We start from the raw sequence: 26,699 nt of genomic DNA, 5'->3' as shown, positions 1-26,699 counted from the left end.
ATTGGCCAGCCACGTCGCGGTCTGAAACTGCGGTCACCTGTCGTTTGTATTGTCGTTGCGCGTCTATTGGTGTAAATAGGGGCCTATGTTAGACACGTAGCTGTGGGAGCAGGTGAGTAATACAGTATACTGGGGCTTTGTGTGAAATGTACCCAGAGACAATGTTGCACTTATTTTGGAATTGTACCCACACTAACACGTTTTGGAAGGATGTACCTACAATATTGTTCATAATGTTGACTCTGGACTTTGGTCTTTACTGGCGAAATGTACTGTTTGGCTTCAATAATAATTGTAATAGGTAAACATAATTAATTATACATAAATCCAAATTTAGTCATTCCAAACCTTCTTTTATTGTGTTTGAGATTGAAGCCAAGCAGTAGCCTACATTAAAACAATTTATGACAACAAAAAAAAGAAAGCTACAAAAACTGTCCTTTTGTGTTCACTCTTTAGGCAAATGTTTTCTGTTTGTAAATCCCCCTGGCTCTGATGTTGCTGTATTGTTATGTTTGTGTTTGTTGTTTGTGTTTGTTTTGTATTGTATTGTATTGTATTGTATCGTATTGTATGTCATAATTGTTATAAATAAAGATTTGTGATAGATTAAAACAAATACACTGGGGCCATGCAGAGCCATTTCTTTCTCAATGGCTCAAAAGTCAAAATAACTTGTAAAGATCATTAAATAACTAGCATTACAACGTTTCGTTCCAACTGACCTTCATCAGGTATCTGATGAAGGTCAGTTGGACTTGGACCGAAACGTTGTAGCCTAATAAAATACCTTTTTGCTGTAAGTAAAGACAGGGTGCGGGATTCCCATTTTCTCATTGTCTCATGCACTGGTTGCCTGTTCCTACACAACTGTCCAGTAGGTGTGCAAAAGGACCTTTTTCACAAAAACATCAAGTTAAAACTAGAAAATATTGTTCCTGAAGAAACAATGTGGGCTCGCTTCCAGACAAAAAATAATATAATAGTATAAAAAGTACTGTGTGTGTGTGTGTGTGTGTGTGTGTGCGTGTGCGTGTGCGTGTGCGTGTGCGTGTGTGTGTGTGTGTGTGTGTGTTTTTTGCTACAGTGCAGCGGGACATGGGTTGATATAATATATAATGGTCTTAATTTACTGTAGCCTTGTGTAACGCCCAGGATTCGGACCAGAGTCTCCCATGGGGAAAGCCAACATCTTAAACACTAGCCTAAAGATGAATTCCCCCTTGACTGAGGGAGATATTAGGCTTTTGGTCATCAGGCAAAGGCTCTGAGCCACTACTGCTAGTCTGCTACACTAGTACATACTACATGAAATCTCAACCCCAAACCAAGCACTGGACTAACTGTGGTGGCATCCTCCTATAATTCTAGTAACCTCTGTAGTAGTGTCTGAGACCAAACCACTGAAGCCAAACCTGTGAGAGTGTCTGAGACCAAACCACTGAAGCCAGAGGACGCGCGACAGGACGTGTTTTGCCACAGACATTTTGCAATAATATATAACTAAACAAACAACACCATATGTAGGCTAATATTTCATAAGTTATTTTGAATTTATGTGACAATGCATCATCATGCTACTGACACTGCTACCATAGAGTTATAATGGATTATTACATTTCGGGTCTTGCTCTGTTGTATGTATCCTGCCGTAATTACACCAATAGACGTGCAACCAAATACAAATGCCAACTGGCTTGACCATGGATTCTTGGCTCACTTGGTCACAGTTTACCAAGGGCGTGTAGCCGTGTAGGTGTAGGCCTACCATCTGACTAATTAACTCTACTTATACTGTGTGATAGATACAGTCATCATGCCATGCTGTTTTTGGTTCATTATTGTCATTTGAATTTCTGTGATACCTTATAGCTAGCCACCAACATTTTACATTTTAGGTTGATTATGTCCTGTCATCAATTTAGAGTTGCTGTAGCCTATACCCAGTGGTGTAAAGTAACTATGTACATACTCAAGTACTGTACTTAAGTACAATTGTGAGGTATTTTTTACTTTACTAGAGTATCTTACATTTTCAGTACTTTTAATTCTACTCCACTACATCCGAGGCAAATATTATACTTTTACTCCATTGCAAATTTGAAAACCTTAGTTACTAGTTACTTTGTAGGTTTTGATTATTATTACAAAACATACATTAACCACTTCAGCCCACATTTCAAAAGATTTGTATACATTTTATACATTTGAAAACTTAATGAGTACTCTCTACTTTTGGTACTTTAAGTATGTTTTGATACCAATACCTTTGTACTTTTACTCAAGTAAATTTTGAATTCCAGACTTTTACTTGTAACAGAGTATTTCTACATTGCAGTATTGATACTTATGCTTAAGTAAAACATTTTAGTACTTTTTCCACCTCTGCCCTCATGTTGTAACGCACTTGGTCAATACATTATTTCAAAGTTGCCTTAAAGTGCTCTGTTACAGTATATTTACCTTTAAGGTGTGTGCATGTGTGAGCTTCATGACAACTGTTGAATGTTTACCACTGTTACCAACTACACCCATGAGTGAAATTTTGACAGGCTAGTACTTTTTAATTATCTATTGAGCTGAACTTTTCCTATGGTAAAGTTAATTTACCTGCTGTATGTGGTGTTTTTTAATATTGATAACGTGTCAATTGTATTAATTTTATTTCTAATGTCCTTCAAATGAGATTTCAACCAGGTTGAATCCTAATGAACTCTGTCAGTAGCCTCTATAGCCTGTTGTCTGCAATACAATTGTTGACATAGTTTTCCTGTTAACTATTCACTAGGAATGTTTGATAACAGGCTCAACTTGCAAATTTTTATATTTGAATGTGCAGATCATAAGAAACATGAACATCCCCCCAGACCTACGCTTATTTTTAGCATGGCCATCAGTGTCCGATGCAAACCCAGTATAGACACATTATGTTCAGTGGGAATGGTAGGATATCTTTGACAAGATATCACCAAATAATGATGAACCATCCAAATAAAAATGTATCCGTTTGATCTTTATTTGAAAAATTAAAATAAAGTGCTTTTATATACAATACAATATAAAAGAAAAACAAAACAGTAGTGATGTATGATACAAAAAATACAATTCACAATCTTTTTTTTTTTTTTACATTGGCAGCTCAATTTACAAAACAACTTTACATAAAAACTGTCTTACTTACAATACATGTTGACAAGAGTCTGAGCAACTTTGCAGTGTCAAAGATAGCAGGCTTGACCGTAGTGGTTTTAACAGATGACACTGCAACTCAGCAATAATTGGCATTCGGACCATTTATGCATTTCATGAACCATAAACTTGTTCAGATCTGCGATCAAATAAAATAATGACCTGCACATACTGTACTAAATCACTACCATGTTTATTGTTTTGCACTTGGCAAATGTATTATTGTTCCAACAACCATATCACTAAAAGCTGCCCTTTATTTTTTATTAACAGTCTTAAAAAAAAAAAAAAAGTACGGTTTGTGTGTGTTTTGTGTGTTCGCTGGAAGGAAGTGTGTGGATGGGTGGGGGATGGGTGGGGGGGGGGGGGGGATCCATGCTTCTGCTTTTGATATTCCCCCTCTGGTCATTCATTTTGATCGCCGGTGGGGATTATGTTTTATCCCTGTTTCTGTTCAGACTGAATACATCTACATTTCCTTTTGGTAAATGTAGACTGTCTATATATATCACAATTTAACAATTGAATAAAAAAATGTAGGCTATGTTAACCACATTAACCCTGGCATCCCTATTTTGGGCAAATTTGTCTGTCAATAAACAATTAAAAATAGCTACGATAGCACATCTATAGACTCATAATGTGTTGTGCTGCAACACGCTGTGAGCTTATTTGGCTATTTTTGCTATTTGTACAAAGGAGTAAATGGGGTTTAAGTGCTTAAGAAAACGCCCCCACAAATCAAACACCGCCTCAGCCACTTCCATATATGACTGAGTACAGCAGTCCAGTCTTTGATATCTCTACAGAGCCGGTATGTATTGCCATTTACATGAACTCTATCTCAGTACTGTGCTTTAAAAACAATACAGCCAGTGGTTATACTTGTGTGCTATACCGTAAAGAATAAACATTACCCCTGACTAAAGTTGAAGCCACAAAAATAACTTTTTCCAACACATACAGTACATTACTGACAAAATTAGCTCACTGCTGTTTTGCTATATGGTCAATTGTGTCATATATAGTATGCGATTCTACTGTGCTACCACCTGGTTATTATATGTTACTTGTAACAAACATTAGTATTCCAAGAGGCACGTCTCTTGATTATGTTTTGCTTAAAGGCATTGTGGATTTTCCCAAACTGCAGACGTGTCACCAAATACAGAACCTGCTCAGAACTAAGGCTTTCCAATTTCATGTGCAAAACGAATGCATTCTGAGTTAAACGATACGCCTTTGTGCATGTTTGTTTGTTTTGTTTGAAATTGTTATTTTGCTAACCATGTTTAACAAAGCTGAAATGACACTTTAATATAATTGCATTTAGTTGAAAAAATGCTTTGAAACCCTATGTACTACAATATATTGTTGTATCGGCTAGCCAGCACATGTTGGACTGTGTGATGAAATTCATTGTCTTAAACTGTAAAGATGGATAGTGGACAGATTCTAATCATAATCAGAAAGCACGTATTATGCCAATTTCGAATGTCAGAATGAGAGTGTGGTTGACTATTTGATCAAACTGTTTTTTTGGTTCTTAAAAAAATCTGGTTATATTTCTTCATTCATTAATTCATTCATTCACTCTGGTCAATTATGATCTAGGCCCAGTTATTAAAATCCAGGTTGCGCCCTCCCGTAAGGGTACATTTTTACACTTTAAGACTAACTTGCACTCAGGATTTTACTCTGCAGTCAGGTGTCATTGAAACCAGATACCTCTGTTTACAGCTATTCAAAACAGTTCATATTGTATATTGAAAATGTAAGTCTAGAAAAATGAATCCAATATTAATTCATGTAGTGAGATAAATGAACACCTAAAATATTAGTGGTCTGTATTGTGACATAATCAGCGTGCCGAGTACCATACTGACTCTCATATAGCCAAGATTTCTTTGTGAACAAACTACTGAAAATATATTCAGCCTTGATTCATGGTTCTGTCTGTAAAAGGTTTGTGTCTGGAGTGGACCCTCATCTTTTATCATCTGATTTTGGATGTCAGGCTTTCAGAATGTCCATTATTTTCCTTTGCCTGATAACACAAGAATGGCTAAAATCACTTGCATACTTATGCATGTGCGTGCACGTGCGCACATGTGTGTATGTGTGTGCGCGTGTGTGTAATGCCTCTGATCCTCAGTAATGAACAGCGCTGACACCTTTGTGCTTCACACAGTCTCTCAAGGTGAGGATTGTTCACCTCACTTCACATTATTTGCTTTGCATAGTCTGCCTGTTTCATGAGGAACAGCATAGTAATACCTGGAATGGGGGGGGAGGGGGGGGGGGTTCCATTCATCACACTGGTGAACTCAAACCCTGTTGAATATAGATTCAACCCTAAACATGTCTACTCATTGTTGGATATCGTCACAGTTGGGCAGAAACCTTGTATCTCCGCATATAATCGTTTTATGTTTTTCCATAAATTCATGCTTTATTATATACTTCATCATATGACAGTGTTGCGCAAAGTAGAACTACAAGCTCACAGCGCATCACGATGCGAGCCGTTGTGAGATTTGCTATTTTTGACATTTTTGATACATTTTTAAAGATTTTTCGTTTCACTAATAATGCCATGTCCAATATAGGGACGCCAGGTTGAAAGTGGTTAAGTCTGTCTGTGCGTTTATAAATATTTAACCAATGCAAAGTATTAACAAGAGCTGGGGACTAAACAATAACTACATTGGATCCATTTGGAACACAGCTTATTTTTTACATTTCCTGAAACGTAACGGTCATAAAAGGTTTCTGCCCGACAGCGGCGATATACTAAGAAAATACATGTGGGCATACATTTGTTTTTCTTTTGATTGGAGTGATGGAGTCTAGTCGAAGCAAAAAAACAAAACCAAAAAAAAACATCACTAAAGTAATCCTAGCCAGTGGTCCCTGTTTCTTTCTGACCTCGTATTTGAACGCCATGATGTATTCAAGTCTAAGCATTGGGTATACTAGAATGGATGTACACAGTGGTTTATAAAAATACCTTTTTTCTTTTTTTTTACCTGCCAATAAGTAGTGACTTTGGGTGTGTGCGAATGTTTGCCTACCGACAGTACAGCACACTGTGCATAGGCTCAGTAAAAGACATGGTCTTATAAGATGATGCACATTGGGGGGAAAAAACTAAACCGTAGGTCTGAACTCAGTGGAAACAAAGAAAATCCCGCAATGTTTCAACACGTTACCTGTAGATCATTTGGACGGACTGAGTGGTAACGCTGTGAACTTGCATCACTGAGTCATAGAGGGGCAATAGAGCTTCATCACTTCCACGTAAATGTATGTTACATTCCCTCCGTGAGTACAATACAAATGCTTCCAAAAAACATCTGAAGGCAAACTGGAACTGTTCTTTTTTTAGTTGTGCTTCTAGTGCACTGGAGAAAGAGGGGGAGCATCAAAAAGAATGCAGGAAATGTACACGGACCACAGCGTCAGGAACAAAAAGAGACAAAGTGCAAAATCTGTGTAATGAAATGTCACTCCGCGAAGAGTCCGACGCCTTTCAGTATTCCCTCGTTTAAGTTTTTCTTTTTTTCTTTTCAGCAAGTGCACTCTTTTCAATTCAGTTTACATTTTACAGTTCACAGTTTATCAAAAGCTGTCCTCACACAATGGAGTCTTTAATCTCTGAGCCCAGTCTCACCCGGGGCCGCGGGCATGTAGGAGAGATCTCTACATGGCTCTCTTTCAAGTTCAGAGGCCTTTTCTCTGACTCTGTAAAACTCTTGCTGTTTTCTGGTGAGGAGCACTCATGTGGAGGCGTGCTGCAGATATAGTTGTCATTAAGGGTCTGGTAGCCCTTATGATCAGGGACAGATACTGGCACCGCGTTGCCGTTGAGTGGCAGGTTCTCTGCAGGCTTCCCTACTATCCTGGGCTTCTTCTGCTGTATGTTTGGACACTCCCCCTCCTTGAGCATGGACTTCATGCGGTCCCGGTTTCTGTAGACCACAAACAAGGAGAAAACGACCAGGGAGAAAGCAAGGAGGGCACACACCACGATGAGCTCGTTCCAGTAGGTCTTGGTGTTGATCTGCGGGGAGCGCGCCTCCCCCGGCAAAATGGGCTCCTCCTGTGGGACTTGTGGGGTGCGCGATCGACCCGTCAGGGTGGTGCTCTCCTGTTTGGCCTCGCCCCTCACGCAGTAGTTGGCCAACAGTTGTCTGAAGCCCTCTTCCACTGACCAGCACTCGTACGTGTCCTGCCTGTCGGCCTGAGCCACGACAACCAGGCCCCCCTCAGGGCTAGGGTAATGGAAGTGGCCCGAAGTCTCGCTGTACTCCCACCTCCTCTCAGCCAAGTTGGAGCGCAGCTTGCAAGGCAACACTTTGAACGTGTTGGCGGGTATAATGATCACCTGACATGAAGACATTCCTGAAAGAACAGAACGAAACAAAAAAAACGTTATGCGACGACACACGAAATAAATGTGTAATCAAGAGGTAAATTCAAATGCAGCACATGGGAAGAATCCATGCAGTTGTTTTGTGACTTACTTGTAGGTGGGGGTTTAGCAAGCCGTGGGCTGGGCACTGTCTTGTTACAAATAGCTGATGTGTCCGCATCATCGACATCCTGCTGCCAGTGACTGAAAATGCATACATTTTTTATTAGAACAATTAGGCTTTCCAGAGTTCTCTAAGTGGGGTCAATTGGGGGTGTTCCAGGGCCCTCCCCACAAAATAAGGAACAGTTTAACCACTCTAATTCTATTTTATACTTAGACTATTCAAAAATAGCTGCAATCAATGCAATGTGACACATTGTGAGCCTTTAGATCTGCTATTATTTTAAACATTTAGAAAGAACATAAAAGATTGTGAATAATTTCTCTTATTTGGGGCTCTGCAGCCAAATTTACCAATTTTGCGGTTCCTTAATAATGAAAATGTTTGAGAACCACTGCATTAAGACCATCTCACTGTGGTCGTCCTGTACTGTAGAATATCCTGTGTGTAAAGTGCTGTGCAGAGGATGTACACACCTGCCTGGTGGAGCCTGTCTGACATCCATACATTGCCTCCCGGTCCAGGCACAGTACGGGTCCCTGGAGAGCACACACTCCCCACAGCTCTGATAGTTTGTGCAGTTAGCCACTGGGACCTCCACCAGGCCAGAGAAAGTGGAAACGTAAAGCTGGCCCTGTGGAGGACGGATGACCAGGGAAGGGGGAAGGGAAAGAAAGGTGTCCCAGATACAGTCATTGGGGTTACTATTTTCATCCCATCATGTCCAGAACTGGCCTCGATCTCAATACGTTACACTTAACTTTTTCCTCAATACAATTCCATTAGTTTCATGTCTTTTGCACAATAAGCTAAGGGGTGAACTGCGTAACAGAGCAGACTTTAGAGAGGGCAACATTCATAAAGTCTCACATGCTGTTTAAAGCCCATCTGTTTGTTGCTCCCCAGAGAGAACGTTGCATGTAATTATCTCGATGGACGTGAGAGCCGCCTTTAGGCGGCAGCTCTTCATGGCTCATGGAATCCCTAAGCTGCCAATAAAGGCATTTAGTGGGCTTGTTATTACTTCCCACTATGAGAACACTTCCAGAAATTATCAGGGCAACATACCTTCTCAGAGTCCAGCTCAATGTGTTGCACCGGTTGGGAATCAGGGAAGAGCACCATCTCCTCAATTATGTGCATTTTGTTCTTCACGTTGATTGCTTTGTGAATCTTCCCTTCATCTACAAAAGGTGAGATATGTTTTGTAAAGAGCTGCAAAGACATATAAAATGCGATCACAGGGATGGTGATGAATTGGCCAGGAGGGTGCTTTAAAGTTCCCTACCTGTGCCAATGAAGAGCACATTGTAGGCTTTGTGTATGGCCTGGACGCGGTGGACAGCAATCTGCGTGTAGCGCACGTTGCGCTTCAGCAGGAGAGGCTGACTTCGTATCACGCTGTCCATCAGGAAGTGGTCTTTGACGAAGTTCAGCACCTTGTCAGGCATGTGGAGCGACGATGGGATGTTCTGCTCTCTGGCAGCGTTAGTGATGCACTGTGGAGGCAACACACCCTTTATTCTCACACAGTCATTCTCATGGACAGGATAACACTACCAATGGCAATAGTATATAGCTACAACCTCCTGCCCATCTCCGCTGTCTCATCAATGGGTTATATGTTTGTGGGATTTCGATTGATTGGCCTGTGATAAACCTGCCAGGAAATGAAAGCAGCTACACAACGATAAGAATCAGAGTCTTACGGGAATGGGGGGAGGGTTTGGGGGGACAGATAGCTGCTCGAGCACTGATCTTCAGCAAAGATTGAGGACGTGGCTGATGAGCAGGAGAAAACACAATCTTGCACCACACATGGCAGACTAAAGTTACATTTTTCTCATTACTGTCACCAGCAGTAACTGTTCGGTTTGCCCAGCAGAGGGCGGTGTGAGAGTAACTCACCGCTCCAGGTCGGGGCTCAGGGACAGGGTGGTTGTAGGTGTACCACTGCTGGGTCTCCCGGTTCACTTCCCGGTAACGGCCGTTGAAAGCCTTCTCCACCTGGTCCATGGTGAAGGAACACACCGCAGAGCTACCTGACGCCCCTTTATACCTTTGAAGACATAAAGCATCGTCTTAGCATTGGCTCTGCATACAACGGCCATGGAAAATACTTATTTCTGATTGGCTAGCAGGATATCGGGGCAAAATAATGTGCGATAATGCATGATAAGGTTCTCTGATTTAATTAAGAAAATTGACTTGGTGGAGGCAATTCGCCTCTGCCTTGTCCATTATCTTCCAATATCACAACATCTCGCTGTGCGTTATCTCTTACATATTCCCCTTTTATTCTGCTTGGTATGTTAGAATGAGAGTTGAATTAAACAGGACAAAATGTGACTGACCCATTCATCATGTGAAACACTTCTTTGTTTGAGAAGAATTTTATAACCCTGATATACTGCAGATGAGGAGCTATTCTTTTTTCTTTCTTTTTTTTTTTTTACCTCATGAATACAAACCTATTAAATGGCATTACATTTCACGTCTGTGAAATGGATTTAAGTGTAGAGAGCTCACCACTGAGATGTGAATACTCCGTAGAACACAGTGCTCTTCCAGTCTTCAGGGCTGGGTGTCAAGACAAACATGTCCTGGATGATGTTGAAGGGGAAGCCATCGTCAGGCAGAGAGCACAACAGCTGGGCCTTAAGAAACGTGGTCCATTTCTTTTGCAGGACTCTTTCCCCTCCTTGGTCACCCTGCAACAGAAATAAGTCATCTTTAAAGGGGCTGCTCTCAATCTAACCAGCAGAGGGTGCAAGCACACAACGTTGACACCAGTCTGTCGTAGAACTGTCACAGCTGAGAACTGCATAATCTCTGTAGTTTAAAATCTCTATGTAAAAATACAGCATCGGACATATGCTGGGCATTTCTATGATCAGTCCCCTTCATTGTGACCATAAACAAAGAGAGCACTTAAATTGCCATAAAGTACAGTACAGCTGTATGAATTGACTTGATTGAAAAAAAATTAGGCTCCCAAAGGGAAAACCATGGCAAGCAAAACAGACTGTGCCCATAGATATCACTTAACGCAGTAGACTTCTAGGAAAAGAAAACCGTATGCGCGGTTGGAACCTGGCTTGTATACAAAACATTACAGGCATTGGGAAGGGCAAATGCTTTTAAAAGAAAATGGAAAAAGGGCACTGCTCTTAGACAATGCTTTTTCACTGACACTACTTCTCTGGTGCCTTTGGCACCAGCCTGCCCACTAGTCTGTGGGATACAGCCTCGCTCTCATGCTCTCTTCCAATGAGAAACCTTTAAAAGAATGGGGGCTAACTACATCATGGAGCCTCAATGAGAGAGTGATTGCATATGGGCCATGAATGCTAAACATGAACCTAAGTTATATTTCACTGGGAATTATGGGCCTTAAGGTTACATTAGGTGACGCTGAATGTTATTCCTACATCAGCCATAAATAAGTGCCTGTTTTCTTTATGAAAGGACATTGGATTAGAAGGGAGGATGATCAACCGTGTATCTACCGTCTGTTTACACTCAGTCCATGGCAGCAATTACTCCAATGTTTGTCAAGCATAGATCTGAAGAGAACTAAACAGCTGATAAGTAGTTTTAAAAACATGCGTATCAAAGCGAAAGACTACAGTAAGTAAGCAAGACTACACAAAAAACAAAAGTCTACAACATGTAGCATCATTTGTGTTCTCTTTTAGTATTGCATCTATCAGAGGAAATGACAGCCTAGGATGGAAAGGGAAATGACACGTGACTGATGCTGAGCTTCTGAACCATTACTTTCTGTAGCAGGAGAGCCAGTTAATGAGCAACATACATTCCCTGCTCCTTCTGCCCGAACAGAACTTTACGATTTAGTGCCACGCTGTACATAAACGCACTGTGGAATAATTGTGGCCAATCCCTCCCGCTCATTAACCCCATGAGGGCATCTACTGAACAGCCCAAAGGCTGTTGAAAAACCAATGAAGAAGCAGGTATTAGGGCTCAATTCTGGGAACATGAACAGTAGGTTCCATGGGAGCGTTATATGCTTTGTTTTGCCCCAAAACACTGTTTATGATTCCAGAGCAAGCCTCAATGAAGTGGAACTTGTGTACTAAACACCTGAGTGAACAACAGAGCTGCAGCAACGACCATGAGTCAAACGCTGGATTAGGAAGGAGAAAGATAGGCTTGAACCGAAGATAATAATTGATTTGTGTGTAAATATCACTGTTCCTTATATAACTCCAACTAAGTGACGCCATCTGACCTCTGCAGCAATTTCCATCCTTTTTAACTGTCATTGTATTTTATATGTCACAGCTAATTTGTTTATTCTATTTTGTATTCATTTCAATAGTCCAACCAGATCAAAAGCTTTTACAGGAGGAGTGTCACTTTGTTTGTCGTTTTCCTTTGTGAGCCATAGTATTCTGTACCAAAACAATTTATGTACACTGCATTTTTACGGTGTCTGTTTGTCTTGAGGTTAATCTCGCAAACCACAGGACAAATCACTCAACACTAAATTCCTTGTGCCCGCTGCCAGCAAGCCAAGGAAGTACCTTCATGCGATAATAACTTTCATTTCATAATGTCAGATTGAGCTGAAACCTTGCCAAAACATGGAGTCGTACTGTATGTCATAGATTACATCATAGATAATGTCACAGGTTTGCCACGTGAAGTCTCTGAGGTCCACACGAAGCCATGCCGTTATTGGACCACATCTTGTTTAGCTACAGTATATCTCATGCCAAGCATGAATATGTTCCATGTATATTATTTTATGAGCATAATCATATTTACTACAGCAGAACCACGTTCATAATGTGTTATGACACGGTAGTGATTTATAAGCCACTATACTTAGAATGTTCTAAACAAGACATACTTTAAAGGGACACCGATGTTTCTTTAACTGAATTGCAAAGCTACCGTACCTTAGAAAGATCACTGTTTCTCAACGTGGGGTCCGGGGACCACCAGACGTCCAAATGGACGCTAATACGCATGTAACTCTGAGAGACAAATTTGGTTCCATTTGTACACACTCAGAGTTAACCACTTAAACTTGTTGAAAATTGAACATATGTTTTTTTAAAGTGAACATTTGTAACTCAAATCTTTGCTTCTGGGGATTCTACAAATATCTTCTAAATCCTAACAGTTTTCTATCTTCTATCAGTGGTTCTCAAACCTTTTCATGTCAAGGACCACTCAAAATTATATGTAATTGGCCACGGACCCCCCAACTGAAAATATTTTGTTCCAGGGACCCCCAGAAGCAAAGATTTGAGAAAAAAAATGTTTGCTTTAAAAAATATGCATATTCAAAGATTTGCACACATTTTCACGATTTAAAAACAATAGCCAAAGTATAAACTAATGGTTTAAGTGGTTACACAGGTTAATATATGGGTTAAATAAACAGTGTAGATTTTACAGTGTAGATTGGGTCCCCGAGATTAAAAAAAGAAAAAAGGTTTCAACCGGTATCCGTGGACTTAAAACATATCAAACTGAGGAGCCTTGAAATGAAAAAGGGTTGAGAATCTCTGCCTTTGATCAAATGTATCAGTGTACTGCAGTGTGTAAATAGAAAAGAGCCAGAGATGTATTCAACACACTGAGCCTGCTTCTGACTGTGAATTATGGCTGTGATTGACAGCTGGGCTCCACCATCTTCCTGGGGGTTTATGTCTGATGTCCTGCCTGCTTCTGACAGCAGGGTAACTGTCAGGAGAAACACCTGGGGACAGCCCAGCCACTTCTCTACATTCTGTGGGCACTGGCCGTCTGCTTGTGCAGTACATACAAAAAGTGAGTCAAATCAACACTTGCGTTTTTACTGCGTGCGTGTGTGTGTGTGTGTGTGTGTGTGTGTGTGTGTGTGTGTGTGTGTGTGTGTGTGTGTGTGTGTGTGTGTGTGTGTGTGTGTGTGTACGTGTGTGTACGTGTGTGTGCGTGTGTGTGCGTGTGTGTGTGTGTGTGTGTGTGTGTGTGTGTGTGTGTGTGTGTGTGATCAATACAGAAAATACTGGACATTCCAAATTATGTCACAGAGAGAAAGAGTTCTTGTGAATAACTTCAAAAACTCCTACTGTGTAACTTTTTTTCCAATTAAAAGATTTGATATCTTTCACTGGTATATTTTTCACAGTAACCATTCAACCAAATGTGTTTTTTGAATTCTCTAAACACAATTTTTAGTCACACTTGCCTGCCCCTGACACTCATACCTAATGACGCATGCACCGGAAATGTATTTAGTTTAAAGTTATTGCATACTGCTTCTGGCAACGTTGTTGTTGCTTGCCAAAACATATTCAGCACTAGGACCCGTCCAATGCAGCATCCATTTTGGTGAGGTATTTCCGTGGTTTTGTTTCAAACTGAATTCTGGGAATTGCAGTTCTAACAGACCATAGACAGAGACTAAACAGATCTGCTACTAGAGATGACTTTAATTTTAGAACGTATTCACATTTTCTAAAACAGCAGATCTATAAAATCAAAACACGTTGCAGGGGACTTCAGTGAATTCCGAAATGCAGAAATCACATTTGTTACTAAAACTGTGTTGCCCCTGGCTCTATTGATAGTTCTAATTAAGGGTGATGAAGGGCTCTGGTGCTTCCAATATGTTTGTTATGATCTGGCTGCAAAGCCTAGTGAGTCATACCACAACTTCTCATAACCCTCACATCTGCAGCTCTTCAGTGGAATCTGTCAAAGTGTAAAATGAAAAAAGTAAAAAAAAAAACTCTATGAAGAAAGGTGTCTTTGATGTTACAAGGCAGCCTGCGTCGCCAGCAGACACAATTCAGAAATTCAAAGCAAAGAGGGAGGTGTGCATTAAACTGTCAGTGAGTGTTTGTCACTCTCCTTGGAGGCAATGTCACCATCTCGTGTGTGACATTCTGATTATCAAGACCTTTAGGATATTGATGATCATTTACAATCTTTGCAGAGCAAACAATCAGCAGCCAATAATATAAGAAATTCTCAAATCTAAAAGCACTGAATATGTATATACAGTATAACTGTATATACACAATGTTGTGGTAATCCATCTATGTGCAAAGGGTCTGGTGGTGCAGTCATCCTGAGCCGTTTGTGAATCCTGTCTGAATGCTAATATTTGGTGAAATATGATAAGAATAGAGGGTGGAGTGGATCTGGTGGAGAGGGCTCGGGCAGAGGAAAACACGCGAGAGGAATGTTTTTCTGTAATGAGAGATCCTGCGTCAGGCCAAAAACACTGCATGCTGCACCACCCTAAATAAAACACATACAGCTGTTCAGCAGCGCATGCTATGTGAGAATATAAACACGCACACATCCTCCTCCCTGTCTGTCTTTTCTCTATTTACCTCACGCACGCATGCACACACAGACACATGCTTATACACGCAGCAGATGCCCAAACACACAAATGCACCAATTTATCTGTCTATGACAGAATGGTGATGGGCAGAATGGTTACCATGCCTTGTTCGAGAGGAGTAACAGACCCATGTTCTACCCTTTAGTTGAACGGTATCCACCGAGGCATAGCTCACCTTGCACACGCGAGCAATGCGTGACACGATGGTGTTGTCAAAGAAATCAAACTCCTTCCCTGCTTCGCTGAAGAAGAAGTAAATCTTATCATCATCACCCACTGGGTTGCCCTTGGGCAGGCTCTCCTGTATGTAGGCAGAGCCCACAAAGGCCGGGTCTGAAAGAGTAAACACAATGGTTTTAGATGTCAGCTCATACCCAGGGGGCGGAGAAGTCCCTATTCCCTGTGACGTCAAAATACTCCATGCAACTGGCAAATAGCAGGAGGAATTCTGCTACCGGCAGCATGAGGGCAAGCCCTGCACAGTAAAATAGTCGGTGTTCATTTAACTCTGAGAGTATATTACTGTGTAGAAGAGCTACACTGTATTGTTACAGTGTGGAAGAGATATTTCAACAGCATCAATTAATTTCATCATAGTTACAGCTGATTGGCATTTAACTATGGCTTATTTGGGAGAAACTATCACTGCCTGTATAGTTCTGTATGACGTACACATACTGTATTGCAGCCATGTGACCGTGGAGCATTACCTTGTAGCCAGTTCAGCGAGTTTTCTGTTTTTAGAGCCGTTCCTTGACCGAGGCTCTTGTAAATGATGGGTTCATTTCCTTGGAAATTACTGACCGTGCCAGCATACAGCTCTCCATCTGCAACACACACAGGAGAACCAGGGTTAATCATACTCTGTTTACCAACACAGGATGGGCCTCTGTCTGCGTCATGCACGCTAATGTGATCCAGAAGCTGTATCTCTGTTTGTTTGTATCCAGTGAAAAACATGAACCCAGAATGAATGCCAATCACCTGTATCCAGTTACAGTACATTACTAGATTTCCACAGAGGTCCCTAAAGAGGTTTTATTTCTAGATTTTTCTGAAATCTTATAGGGTGTGTTCGACCTACCAGCCATAATGGCGGTGGACTTGTAATCAGGGTTGAAAGGACAACGGCTGCGTCCATCCTCTGTAACAATTTCCCCGGTCTCCTGGCTCCTCACGAGAGAGAAGTCTGTTGTGTTCTGGAAATCATGCACACACATGCAAGGAAAGAAAACACACACACACACACACACACACACACACACACACACACACACACACACACACACACACACACACACACACACACACACACACACACACACACACACACACACACACACACACACACACACACACACACACACACACACACACACACCACAGATCTTAGTTGAAAAGTACAGTTGAAACTTACAGTACACTTGACCACAATCCTTTGGCCACTTGGCCCACTTAAGCATCCTGACCCAAATGAAGGGGTGGTTCAGACTCTCTTGGGTTATGGTTCAAGCTCAGGTCATGCTTGTATGTTTGTCAATTATTGTGGGACATAATAAAAGGCCTTGATAGAGTGATGAAAAGACTGCAAACCGCTGTACTGTGCTTTGTCTAACTCGGTTTCCACAGTGAAATCTTATTGTCCGACTGATTCAATTTAAGACTGCTGGTTCTGTCTGTGTGGGCAGAGCCTCAGCCAGTGCTCTAAGGGAGCTCAGAAGTACCTGGAACCCTGGGTCAGAGCCCCTGTGCTAACAACGGGTCTCTCCATTCCCTAAGTGTTCTCTGTCTCATATCCAAGTAAAGCAAAGGGGATCAGGAGGAACAACTAACAGTATATGTCCACTGCGGCTGTTAATATTCCAAATGGAAAATATGCAGCCTTCAAGGAGACACATTGGATAGAAGTCCTTGGGAAGAAAAAAAAGATCTGAGCACAACAGCTCAATTCATCCACCACAAGCTGCACGTCTTGCTTGACAATGCTGAGTTCTCCCTGCACACACTCATTCTCTCTCTCTCTGGTTCAGAATACACGGTGGAGCTGCATTTACAGCATTCATTGAAAAAAGTCAGTCAATCAGAATGACTTTTGTATTGACAGAAAAGCATTACGTACAAACATTTGATTGCACACAGTAGTCAAATGAATGAAATAAAATAGGCCAAGAGCTTAATATTTCCATTGTGGTCCTGACGTTTGAGTATACAGGGGGCGGGGTTGCATATAGGGAATAAATACAATAATAAAAAATACATATAACAAACATTTACGCATAAACAAATTAAATACAATGTCACCACATCAGGCAAAGCTGAGTCACATTGCACACTTACTATGTATGCACAGATGGGACTGAAGGCATACGTTCCGCACACGTAGAGATGAGTGCTGTTCACATGCAGCAAGATCTTGATGTAGTTGAAACAGTCCGTCTGTGTTGGAAACACGGGAGAGAGAACAACAACAGAATGAATGATGACGCTGAACACCCTTATCCACTTCACACATTCTTCAGAGATACTCAGATGAAATAGGGGCTGCCCTTCTACTATTTGTAACCACTTTCAACCTGGCATCCCTATTTTGGGCATATCTTTATAGTAAATGTAATTATGACGTCATAATTTTCAAAAATAGCAAAAAATAGCAGATGTACAGTACAAGATCACAACGCATCGCAATGCGACACGTTTTGAGCTGATAGAACGGCAATTTTCGCGTGGCACTGTCGCCCTATGAAGTGGTTAAGTGCATTTCCAAATCACATGGATGTAACACATTTTCTCCAAATAGGCTGGGAGGTCCACTTGACGGATTAGGCTGATCTCATCAACATCTCAGCCCTATGAGCCTCCATCCGCTTCCCCTCCCTTACTTATTCTTTTATTTATTTTTATAGATTTTTGTGTGTGTGTGTGCGCGCGCGCGCGCGCGCACGCACGCACGCACGCACGCACGCACGCACGCACGCACGCACGCACGCACGCACACACACACACACACACACACACACACAACACACACACACACACACACACACACACACACACACACACACACACACACACACACACACACACACACACACACACACACACACACACACACACACACACACACACGTCAGCCTGCAAACAGGTGAGGATAACCTTCAGGCCCAGCCAACAGGTAAGCTGGGCCTATCAGTGCTATGTGGGCCAAGTGAACTGGGCTACATGAGTTTCTACACCAGCAGTTCACTTGCCTGCAAGTTTTTGCCTTTGAAGCTGCACTCGTCTCTGTTCCTCTCTGGAGTGCTCCATGTTAGCTGCAGGAGGGGAAAGGGTTTGAGTCACAAAAGAATAAACCTGCGTGCTGCGCCATGTCATATTCCCATTGCACCTGTGGGGGTGATATACTGTATGTGTATGTGTATGTGTATGTGTATGTGTATGTGTATGTGTATGTGTATGTGTATGTGTATGTGTATGTGTATGTGTACGTATGTGTATGTGTATACACACACTGTATATTGTCACTGTCGGGTGGAAACCTTGTATCTCCATATTTCAACTTTTTATGTTTTTTTCTGTAAATGAATGCCCTACTTTGTCATACTATAGTGTCATACTAATCTACAAGCTCGTCACGATGGGACGGGTTGCGAGCTTGTAGATCTGCTATTTTAGATATTTTTATTTTTAAGTGAAAGTAAAAGTGGTTAAGTGTGTCTGTGGGATTTATAAATATTTAACCAATGAAAGGTATTAGCAAGAACCTGTGACTAAATAACACCTACACTTGATGCATTGGAACACAGGTTAATTCCATTTCCTGACAGTTTTTGGACAGGGTTTTCAGCCGACAGCGACGCTATGCATGAACTATGCAGACATATATACAGTACAGACACTTGTGCATACTTACGTGTCTTTGTAGCTTGGCTCTGCTGATATCGGTGAGATTGAGAGCAAAGAGGACCTCCCTTGCTCCCACATACAGCATGTTATCTTCTTTACTGAGGAGGAGGGAGGTGAAGTTGGAGACCCCATTGACCGAGAAATGCTTGGCTGTTCTTTCCTTTGCATCTGGAGATGATGAGAGCACAGACAAGAGGAGACACACGATTACTGGAACGGTGCCAACTCGGGAAATTATGCTAATTCCTCGTGTGTCTGTGTGTTCATAGTATGTGGTGCTGTACAGATGTACAGTATGGTGTATGTATGTGTGTGTGTGCACGTACGCGCGCGCGCACACACACACACACACACACACACACACACACACACACACACACACACACACACACACACACACACACACACACACACACACACACACACACAAATGTCTGGGTGCATGTAAATATGTGCAAACGCACTCATTATATGTGCAGTGTGTGTGTGTGTGTGTGTGTGTGTGTGTGTGTGTGTGTGTGTGTGTGTGTGTGTGTGTGTGTGTGTGTGTGTGTGGTCACAAAACGCAACTGTACAGCAGGGACACAGATGTTCTTTGCTAATCGAGACACCAACGCAGTGTGTCATTATCAACCAGGTTCCTTGGGCCTGTTTTCCCGTTCCCATGACAACTATACCGACTAGCATTAGATTTTTTTATTAAGTTAACCTTGATTCCCTCTCTCTCCGGTGTGTGTGTGTGTGTGTGTGTGTGTGTGTGTGTGTGTGTGTGTGTGTGTGTGTGTGTGTGTGTCTGTGTGTGTGTCTGTGTGTCCAGTCAGACGTCTTTCATCACCGCGCTTCCGTTCAACACAGAGAGAGGGAAGTGGAGGAAGCAAGCAGTCTCTCCCTAAAAGGATGTCTGTCCTCTCAACACACTGACACACTTCAGAGCCTCTCACTGCTTCCTAAAGCCTGCTGTCAAAACATCCAGTCTCACTTCATGATTGCCTTAAAGCTCTATAGTCACACAGCCTAGAGCACTGCTTCTCAAAGTGGGTCCCCACCCAGGGGTTCTTGGGGGGGGGGGGTTCCAGGTTTTTTTTTTAACACAAATCTTATTTTTAATATTTTCACATGGGGGGTCCGTGGCCAAATACATTTTGGGGGTCCTTGACATGAAAAAGGTTGGCCTAGAGTCAATTAAATTAAAAAGACAGGTACCAACGATGGTAACGATGTCTTTACTTGAAATAAGTTACACAACGTTTTGATCCGGTATGGATCTTCAAAAGATCCACAAACGTCTAACCTATTTGAAATAAAGATGTCTTTACCATCGTTGGTGTGCGGGTTTTTACTTTTAGCACAGGAGACATTGTCGATGTGTGTATTAGTTAGGTCCACCTATATTTCAATTGTAAAACATTATATACCACCACCCCTGAATAAAAAAGTGAAGATAGCAGGTGTACAAGCTCACAACACGCCACATCGCTACGTGTTGTGAGCTTGTAGATCAGCTATTTTCATTGTTTTTGAAACATTTGAAAGTATATGTTCTGGGTTCCCACAACTCAGGCAAGTACTACATCCTGAGCACTGAGCAGGGCCCAAAGTAGGTTTGTCAAAACCGTATCTGAAACCAAACATTAGCATATGGGGAAAAAGAAAAAAGCTGAACCCGTGAAATACACGGCACAGTTCACTTAGTTATTGTAGTCAAAAAGAGACAAAAGTGAAGCAGGGTACACAAGGACCCCCTCGATAAAGAGATGATGCATCTCAAGGGGTTTATTCTTCTAATAAAGGTACTATATCCTATATTAAAATTGGCTAGTGGGAGGACTAATGGGAGGCCCCATAATTTATGCACTCAGAGTTAAATTAAATCTTTGTGAAGGTGAAGAACTGACATTTGGGCCAGGTGAAGAATAAACTACAGACCATGGTATCAATCTGAGACTGTAATTAGATTCTAGAGGTAATAAGTACAGTAAACAGTACTATACCTGCAGAACCATGTGACCTAATGTAACCCGGCCTCACAGAGGGCATATGCAGGAGGCTCAGAGACTTCCTCCCCCTTGGGAAAACAACACACTAATAGCTGCACATCGCCACAGCAACAGGGGGCCTTATTATGGTTAAATCTGTCTGCAAAACCACAAGAGGCTCTTCTCTACATACTGTAGCAACGACCCACTGGGGCCCTTTCTCTCTGTCTCTGTGATTAAAGGATGAATCGAGTGCTGCATCATGGCTGTGTTCTTTCGCTTGATTTATACTTGGTTGCAAACGGGTGTCGCGCACTGATTCATAGCAGATCTACAAGTTCACAGTGCGACCCGTTGTGAGCTTGGAGAGCTTGTAGAGCTTGCATTTGCCGTTTGCGACACCCGTGCACAACAAAGTATAACGAGAGCTTTTCTCCTCCTTCAGAGCCCTGGGCAAATTTAACGGTGATTTACACAGACGGAGACAAAGGCCAGAGCTTGAACCAAAACAAAGGCTTTCAGGGGGTTTGTGAGGGGAGGATATCTACACAATTACTCTCAGGAGTCAGATCACCACCGACGTCGTACTCAGCAACCACGGCTGACGCAGAAAAACAATAGGGCCAGTAATTGTGTATCATTAAAGAGATCCATGAGGGCTTGAAACGGTATGAATCTTTCCATTCAGAACTTAAGGCAAACATTAATCATCTCCCCGTTTAGATTTATTTGTCCGCAATACCGTGTTCCACTCAAAGTCGAGGCTATTGTAAAGTCTTCAATATCACCACAACTGTATGTATTATATCATGTTTCGCCATCATGTTCCCTGTGATTGAGAGAGGAAGCATGCCTGAGAAATCCATCCAAAAGACAGAAAAGACATAAATATGAAAGACAAGTTGCTTAGTTCGTATGAAGTGAATGGTTTTCATAATGTCTGAATCTTGTCAACTACTTTCCATTCATAAGGAAACTCTTGGCACACGAGCAGACCCGTTTCCGCAGCAAAATATTGTTTGTTTGTCCTCCAACTTGCTGAATACACAATTTTACCACATGAACCCTGGTGTCCCTATTTTGGACATAGAAAATGAGCAAACATTCTGTAAAAATAGTTGATCTACAAGCTTGTAGATCGTCTATTTTTGCCTAATGTATATTCAGCAAAGACATTTGGTGTAGAGGGGAAAAAGGAGCGGACCAACTATAGAGCCCTGGGGGGGTCAACTAAGTACTGTATATAGGGTACAAGTCTAAAGTCGTTAAACAACAATGCGCTGGTGAACCAGGTGCACCTGGTTCTTAGAGGTAATGGAAGATGACACAATGATTGGTTTAATTCCTGTTACTTTATGTCCAAAACACACCCGCGCTTCATTAAAAGATTAAAAACAACCCATTTGCAACTTGCGTCTTGCATTGCGCCCAGGTAATGCACTGTATAACTAGCAAAATTGGACTTGGACACACCCTAAATGCACTTGCACCATGCCGTTTAAATAGGGCCCCATGTGTATCAGAGGAGACATGTGGTTGTCTACAACCTCCACAGACCAAACAGTTGGGTTGGCAGTGACAGAGACTATAAACATGGTGGGGACAATAAAAATGGACAATGACTAATTTGGAGATGGGGAAAAAACATTTTCATCATGTTTGTAAGGAGAATCAGTATAGTATATTGTAACACAAGCCAATATATCATTTATATTTATCAATGACTCAATATATTGGATACATGTGCGACATACACATACTGTACAGAATCCAAAACTGTGAACATTTAAGCTAAACATTAGGATAGTAGAAAATAAAAACAAAAAGGAAAAAATACATTTCACACTGCCAATATATATATTTTTTCATCTATTCTCAATAGATAATCTGATACTGTGATAGTTTCTGGCGCAGAAATAGACAGGCAATGTGATTTTTTTTATTGCTGACCTTCATTTCAACCAGATTGATCCCAAATAGGCAATTCAGCCATGAATGAGCAAAAAGACATAATAAGACATTCATATTCCAGGGACCACAAATGACAAAGCCAGGATGGGGTAACTGCTGCATGTCACCCACTGTACAGACAGTTACCCTCAGGTCACCATTACCAGGATGTGTGTGTATTCCATTTGAACCCCCTCCACACACACACCACATTCTCTCAAAGAAACCATTCTATTGTCGTTTGACCATCTGACGTTGATTCCTTGGGGCTATCCCATGACAACGCAGCCCCAGAAAATGCTGTGGCGTACAGCTGGACGAGGGGAAACCGACAGGCTTGTACTTCAGAGACGGCACTTAAGAGAGTGTAAGAGTGGGTAGTGTCTGCTGGAGCGGTACAGTAGTGTGTAAGAGTGGGTAGTGTCTGCTGGAGCCATACAGTAGGGGTGTCAGTGAGAGGGCAGCCAAGTGGGCAGCAGGGATAAACCAGATAGATGCAACATATCATAGCTGGTTTATCCTCGTCGTGTCGGGGGCCCCCGCCTCCTCTCAAAGGCCTACAGTATGAGCACAAGTGTTCAATTGTGCTAGCTACAGCACTTCGCGGCAGTTTGTCACTCAGTCTCACTGGGAAACTCTTATTATTGAGGCCCACAGAGTCAATGATGAACAAAGAGAGGCAAGTTATTTGGGGACAAGGTTTGAGTAGTGACACAATTCTAGAGACTGATCACAAGGCTGAATGTCCAAAACCTGATGTAAGAAGCAAAATGGTCAATTATTATCAAGGTTAACAGGTTACAGTTTTGTCCACATTTTGACACAAAATAAGAAGTAGTGCTGAGATGGCAGTGGGTAGTTATTGCCTTAAACAAGTGTTAAGAGTCACCTGGGTCCAAATACAACAGCGTGACTATCAGCTACAGCTTCAAACACCTCCAGTACTTCACTCAGGCCAGTGCTGAGTACAGTGCTATTTAAACCTCCTCTTGACTATCTTGCCAATTACACCTCTCCAGTATTTGTGTGCCGCCGCGCACGCGCCTGTGTCCGTGCACGCACACGCACGTGCCAGGGCTCTCATCGTATCGAGGTTCCCAGGCCTGTGATCCCACATCCTGCAGTGATATAGAGAGCAGCTTTTGTGTGGCTCAGAGTATTTCCTCTGTGACTCCAGAGTTCCACGGTCACATGAAGTGCTTCGAACAGAGCACACAGCGGTTGCTTCGACCTCTCGCAGCTGTAAGCAATATAAGATCATTACCGTCATTATGCAATTAAATGTCATTTCTGCAAATGACACTGCTAAATGGATTGTAATACGCCGCCCTTCCTAGACTCTGCTTTAAGGGAACCCTCCACGTTCTGTCGCAGTGGAGTTCCCGATGGGTTTGAGTCCAAAAAAGTACAGTTAATTAAAAGCATGGAGCATCCCCCCTGAAAGGCAAATGTAGCGCAATCTGTCCCTCCTTGTGGAACATCTAAGTGCCTAATTTTATGAGGCAACTACAACAGAACGATTCAATCAGTGCCCTTCCTCGGGAGGCGGCCGTTTGTATCGGCTCTGACAGCCTGAACGCCGCACATCTCATTAAAACACACACGTTCTTACTTAAAATATGCAGAACTACAAGGAAACAGAAGCAGAAAATGTATAAATAAATCTAATTATCTCTTATGCACATCACTGAGCGGCAAATTGCCAGTGTTCTGTGTAGCAAACTCCTCTTACAACAGGGCCAGATTCTGTTCATTCATATTAGAGAGCTCGTTGTTCTCCCAAAACAAGGCACGCAGGGTAACAAAGAGCCTTGCGTGACATCATCAGCAATAAATGACAGCTCCTCACTGTGGCAATAAGCTAACGCTGTCTGTCTAGTGCCGAAAAAGATTAGTGCCTGTCATGCTCCACCAGTAGGTGACCTGGAAAAAATACCCATCTCTCTTTGAGAGTGCGAGGGCATGCTATAGAAATCTGATGGGACGTCTTTAAGAGATGTCTCATGCCCCATTTCCAGTGTCTGTCCATAAACATGACCTACATTCTCATCTGAAAAGGGACATGAGAGAAGATTCAAGACAGGAACTATGCTTTCCAAAAGGGGAGTCATGTTAACCACTTAAAATTTTCAGAAATGTTAAAGTATTACTTTTTTGTTTGAACAATATGTTATTTGAACCCATCTGTACGGTAGAGAATGTGAGTAAAATATAACTAACACAACTGTGGTGGTTAGATAGTGGTCTCCCTGCTCTTCTATTGAGACATTTGACTAGGTATTGCATGAAATTCTAAAGGAAATATCTCACCTTTCCTAATGAGCGCTTTGTTATAGCTGAACAGTAAAAATCTGAATCTTGGATAGAATATGAACGGATTGCAGCTTATTTTTTTTCTTTTGAACATCTACCTTTATTTAAAAAATTATTTAAGTTCACAACGCATAATGAAATGTACAAAGAAAGACATGCCCAAAGTAATGACACCAGGGTTAAAGTGGTTAAAGAGATCACTATACTGTGCTTGGTGGGTTATATAAACTAGCTAGGATTTGACAAGGCCTATAAGGTTATGTGAGGTTCATTATATCAGGCCCTAGCGTAGGTCTAGTTGGGCTATCTATCAACAGTATAGAAACATGAATACTAGCATAGCAAAAATGTTACTGTGTGAGAGGTGTGATTCCGGCGAAAAGGCATGTACGTGCAGTATGTAATGTATACATGTATGTCTGCAATGACTCAAAACACTATCGTACAGCATCATCATCAAGTCAAAACACAAGGCCATGAGCTTCATATATTAGATCTCTAACTCCAGTATCTGACCTGTGGTGCAATTTGTTAGTAAAAGGTCAAGGCCAAGAGGGTTACAGTATATATCAATTATGCACAACTCTAGGTTGCCCTTGTTGAAGAATATTCAAGGCCAGGAGAGGTGAAGACAAAGTTGGAAAATAACACTTTTCCAACTTTTCCAATTTTCCATTTTAATATAGGATATACTAAGGCTGATTGACTGTCCATGTCACACACAGTACTTCTTCAAAGACTCGGATGTTACAGTATGGTTCTAGAAGGCAGTGATCAACGGCCCTCTGTTGAGAAACAGCAGTCCACAGATATACTGAAGGAAGCCTGACTGGGTCAGTGTCAGAGCTCCAGCGATTGTCACGTTGTCCGATGGCAGCAGGATGGGGACAAGGCCGTGCTAGAGTGCTAACGTAATTAGCCTGAGTCATATTGCACTGGATATTCGAAGCTCCTGAATGTATATTAGTGCAAGGCAACTCAACCTGGGAAGCGCAGGGACAGAGAGGCATCTGGATTGCATTAAGATAACAGGCCAGGAGGGGTGATTCACCAGGAGATTCATTAGGCAAGCTGTGAGCCTGCTGTTTGTATTGGTAAGTGCTGAGGCTTTCTCTTGTTAGCAGGATATTGTCTCCACTGGCAGCCTGATGCAAGCACCATGGTGATGCCGAGAATGCCCTCAATTCTAAGTTCAACTTCGGAAAACAGACATTGGGAGGTTAGTGCCACAAGATTAGTGCCACAAAGATGGGCATATAAATGTTGGGGAAACTGACGAAACTTACCATTAAGCTTACCATGGAAACGTTTATTGGGAGAAGGAATGAAATTAAACTGTTCATTTAAGGAAAGCGGTAGTTTCCAAGTGCTGTGTAAGCCCAGCAGTTTATAGACGAGTGTGCACCTCAGCTATACTGGAGCCCACTTCCACGAGCGAGAGGAATGTTGCTCTGC

General features: G+C 42.0%; 1 protein-coding gene across 1 annotated transcript in view; it reads right to left on the bottom strand.

The window, feature by feature from the left end:
• Positions 1-2,992: 2,992 nt before the first annotated feature.
• Positions 2,993-26,699, bottom strand: part of sema4ba (sema domain, immunoglobulin domain (Ig), transmembrane domain (TM) and short cytoplasmic domain, (semaphorin) 4Ba) — a 48,343-nt gene continuing 24,636 nt past the window's right edge. The window contains exons 3-15 of the mRNA XM_084059048.1: positions 19,013-19,173; positions 18,351-18,413; positions 17,440-17,538; positions 16,187-16,301; positions 15,813-15,929; positions 15,278-15,435; positions 10,257-10,438; positions 9,636-9,786; positions 9,016-9,226; positions 8,796-8,911; positions 8,204-8,361; positions 7,716-7,807; positions 2,993-7,593 (exon numbers count right to left, since the gene is read on the bottom strand). Of these exons, the coding sequence (XP_083915174.1) occupies positions 6,824-7,593; positions 7,716-7,807; positions 8,204-8,361; positions 8,796-8,911; positions 9,016-9,226; positions 9,636-9,786; positions 10,257-10,438; positions 15,278-15,435; positions 15,813-15,929; positions 16,187-16,301; positions 17,440-17,538; positions 18,351-18,413; positions 19,013-19,173 (2,393 nt within the window). The 3' untranslated portion in view covers positions 2,993-6,823. The remainder of the gene's footprint in view (positions 7,594-7,715; positions 7,808-8,203; positions 8,362-8,795; positions 8,912-9,015; positions 9,227-9,635; positions 9,787-10,256; positions 10,439-15,277; positions 15,436-15,812; positions 15,930-16,186; positions 16,302-17,439; positions 17,539-18,350; positions 18,414-19,012; positions 19,174-26,699) is intronic.

The sequence above is a fragment of the Gymnoscopelus microlampas genome (assembly GCF_963454915.1).
Source record: "Gymnoscopelus microlampas genome assembly, chromosome: 6".
Taxonomy (NCBI): Eukaryota; Metazoa; Chordata; class Actinopteri; order Myctophiformes; family Myctophidae; genus Gymnoscopelus; species Gymnoscopelus microlampas.
This window is presented reverse-complemented; position numbering and strand designations above follow the sequence as displayed.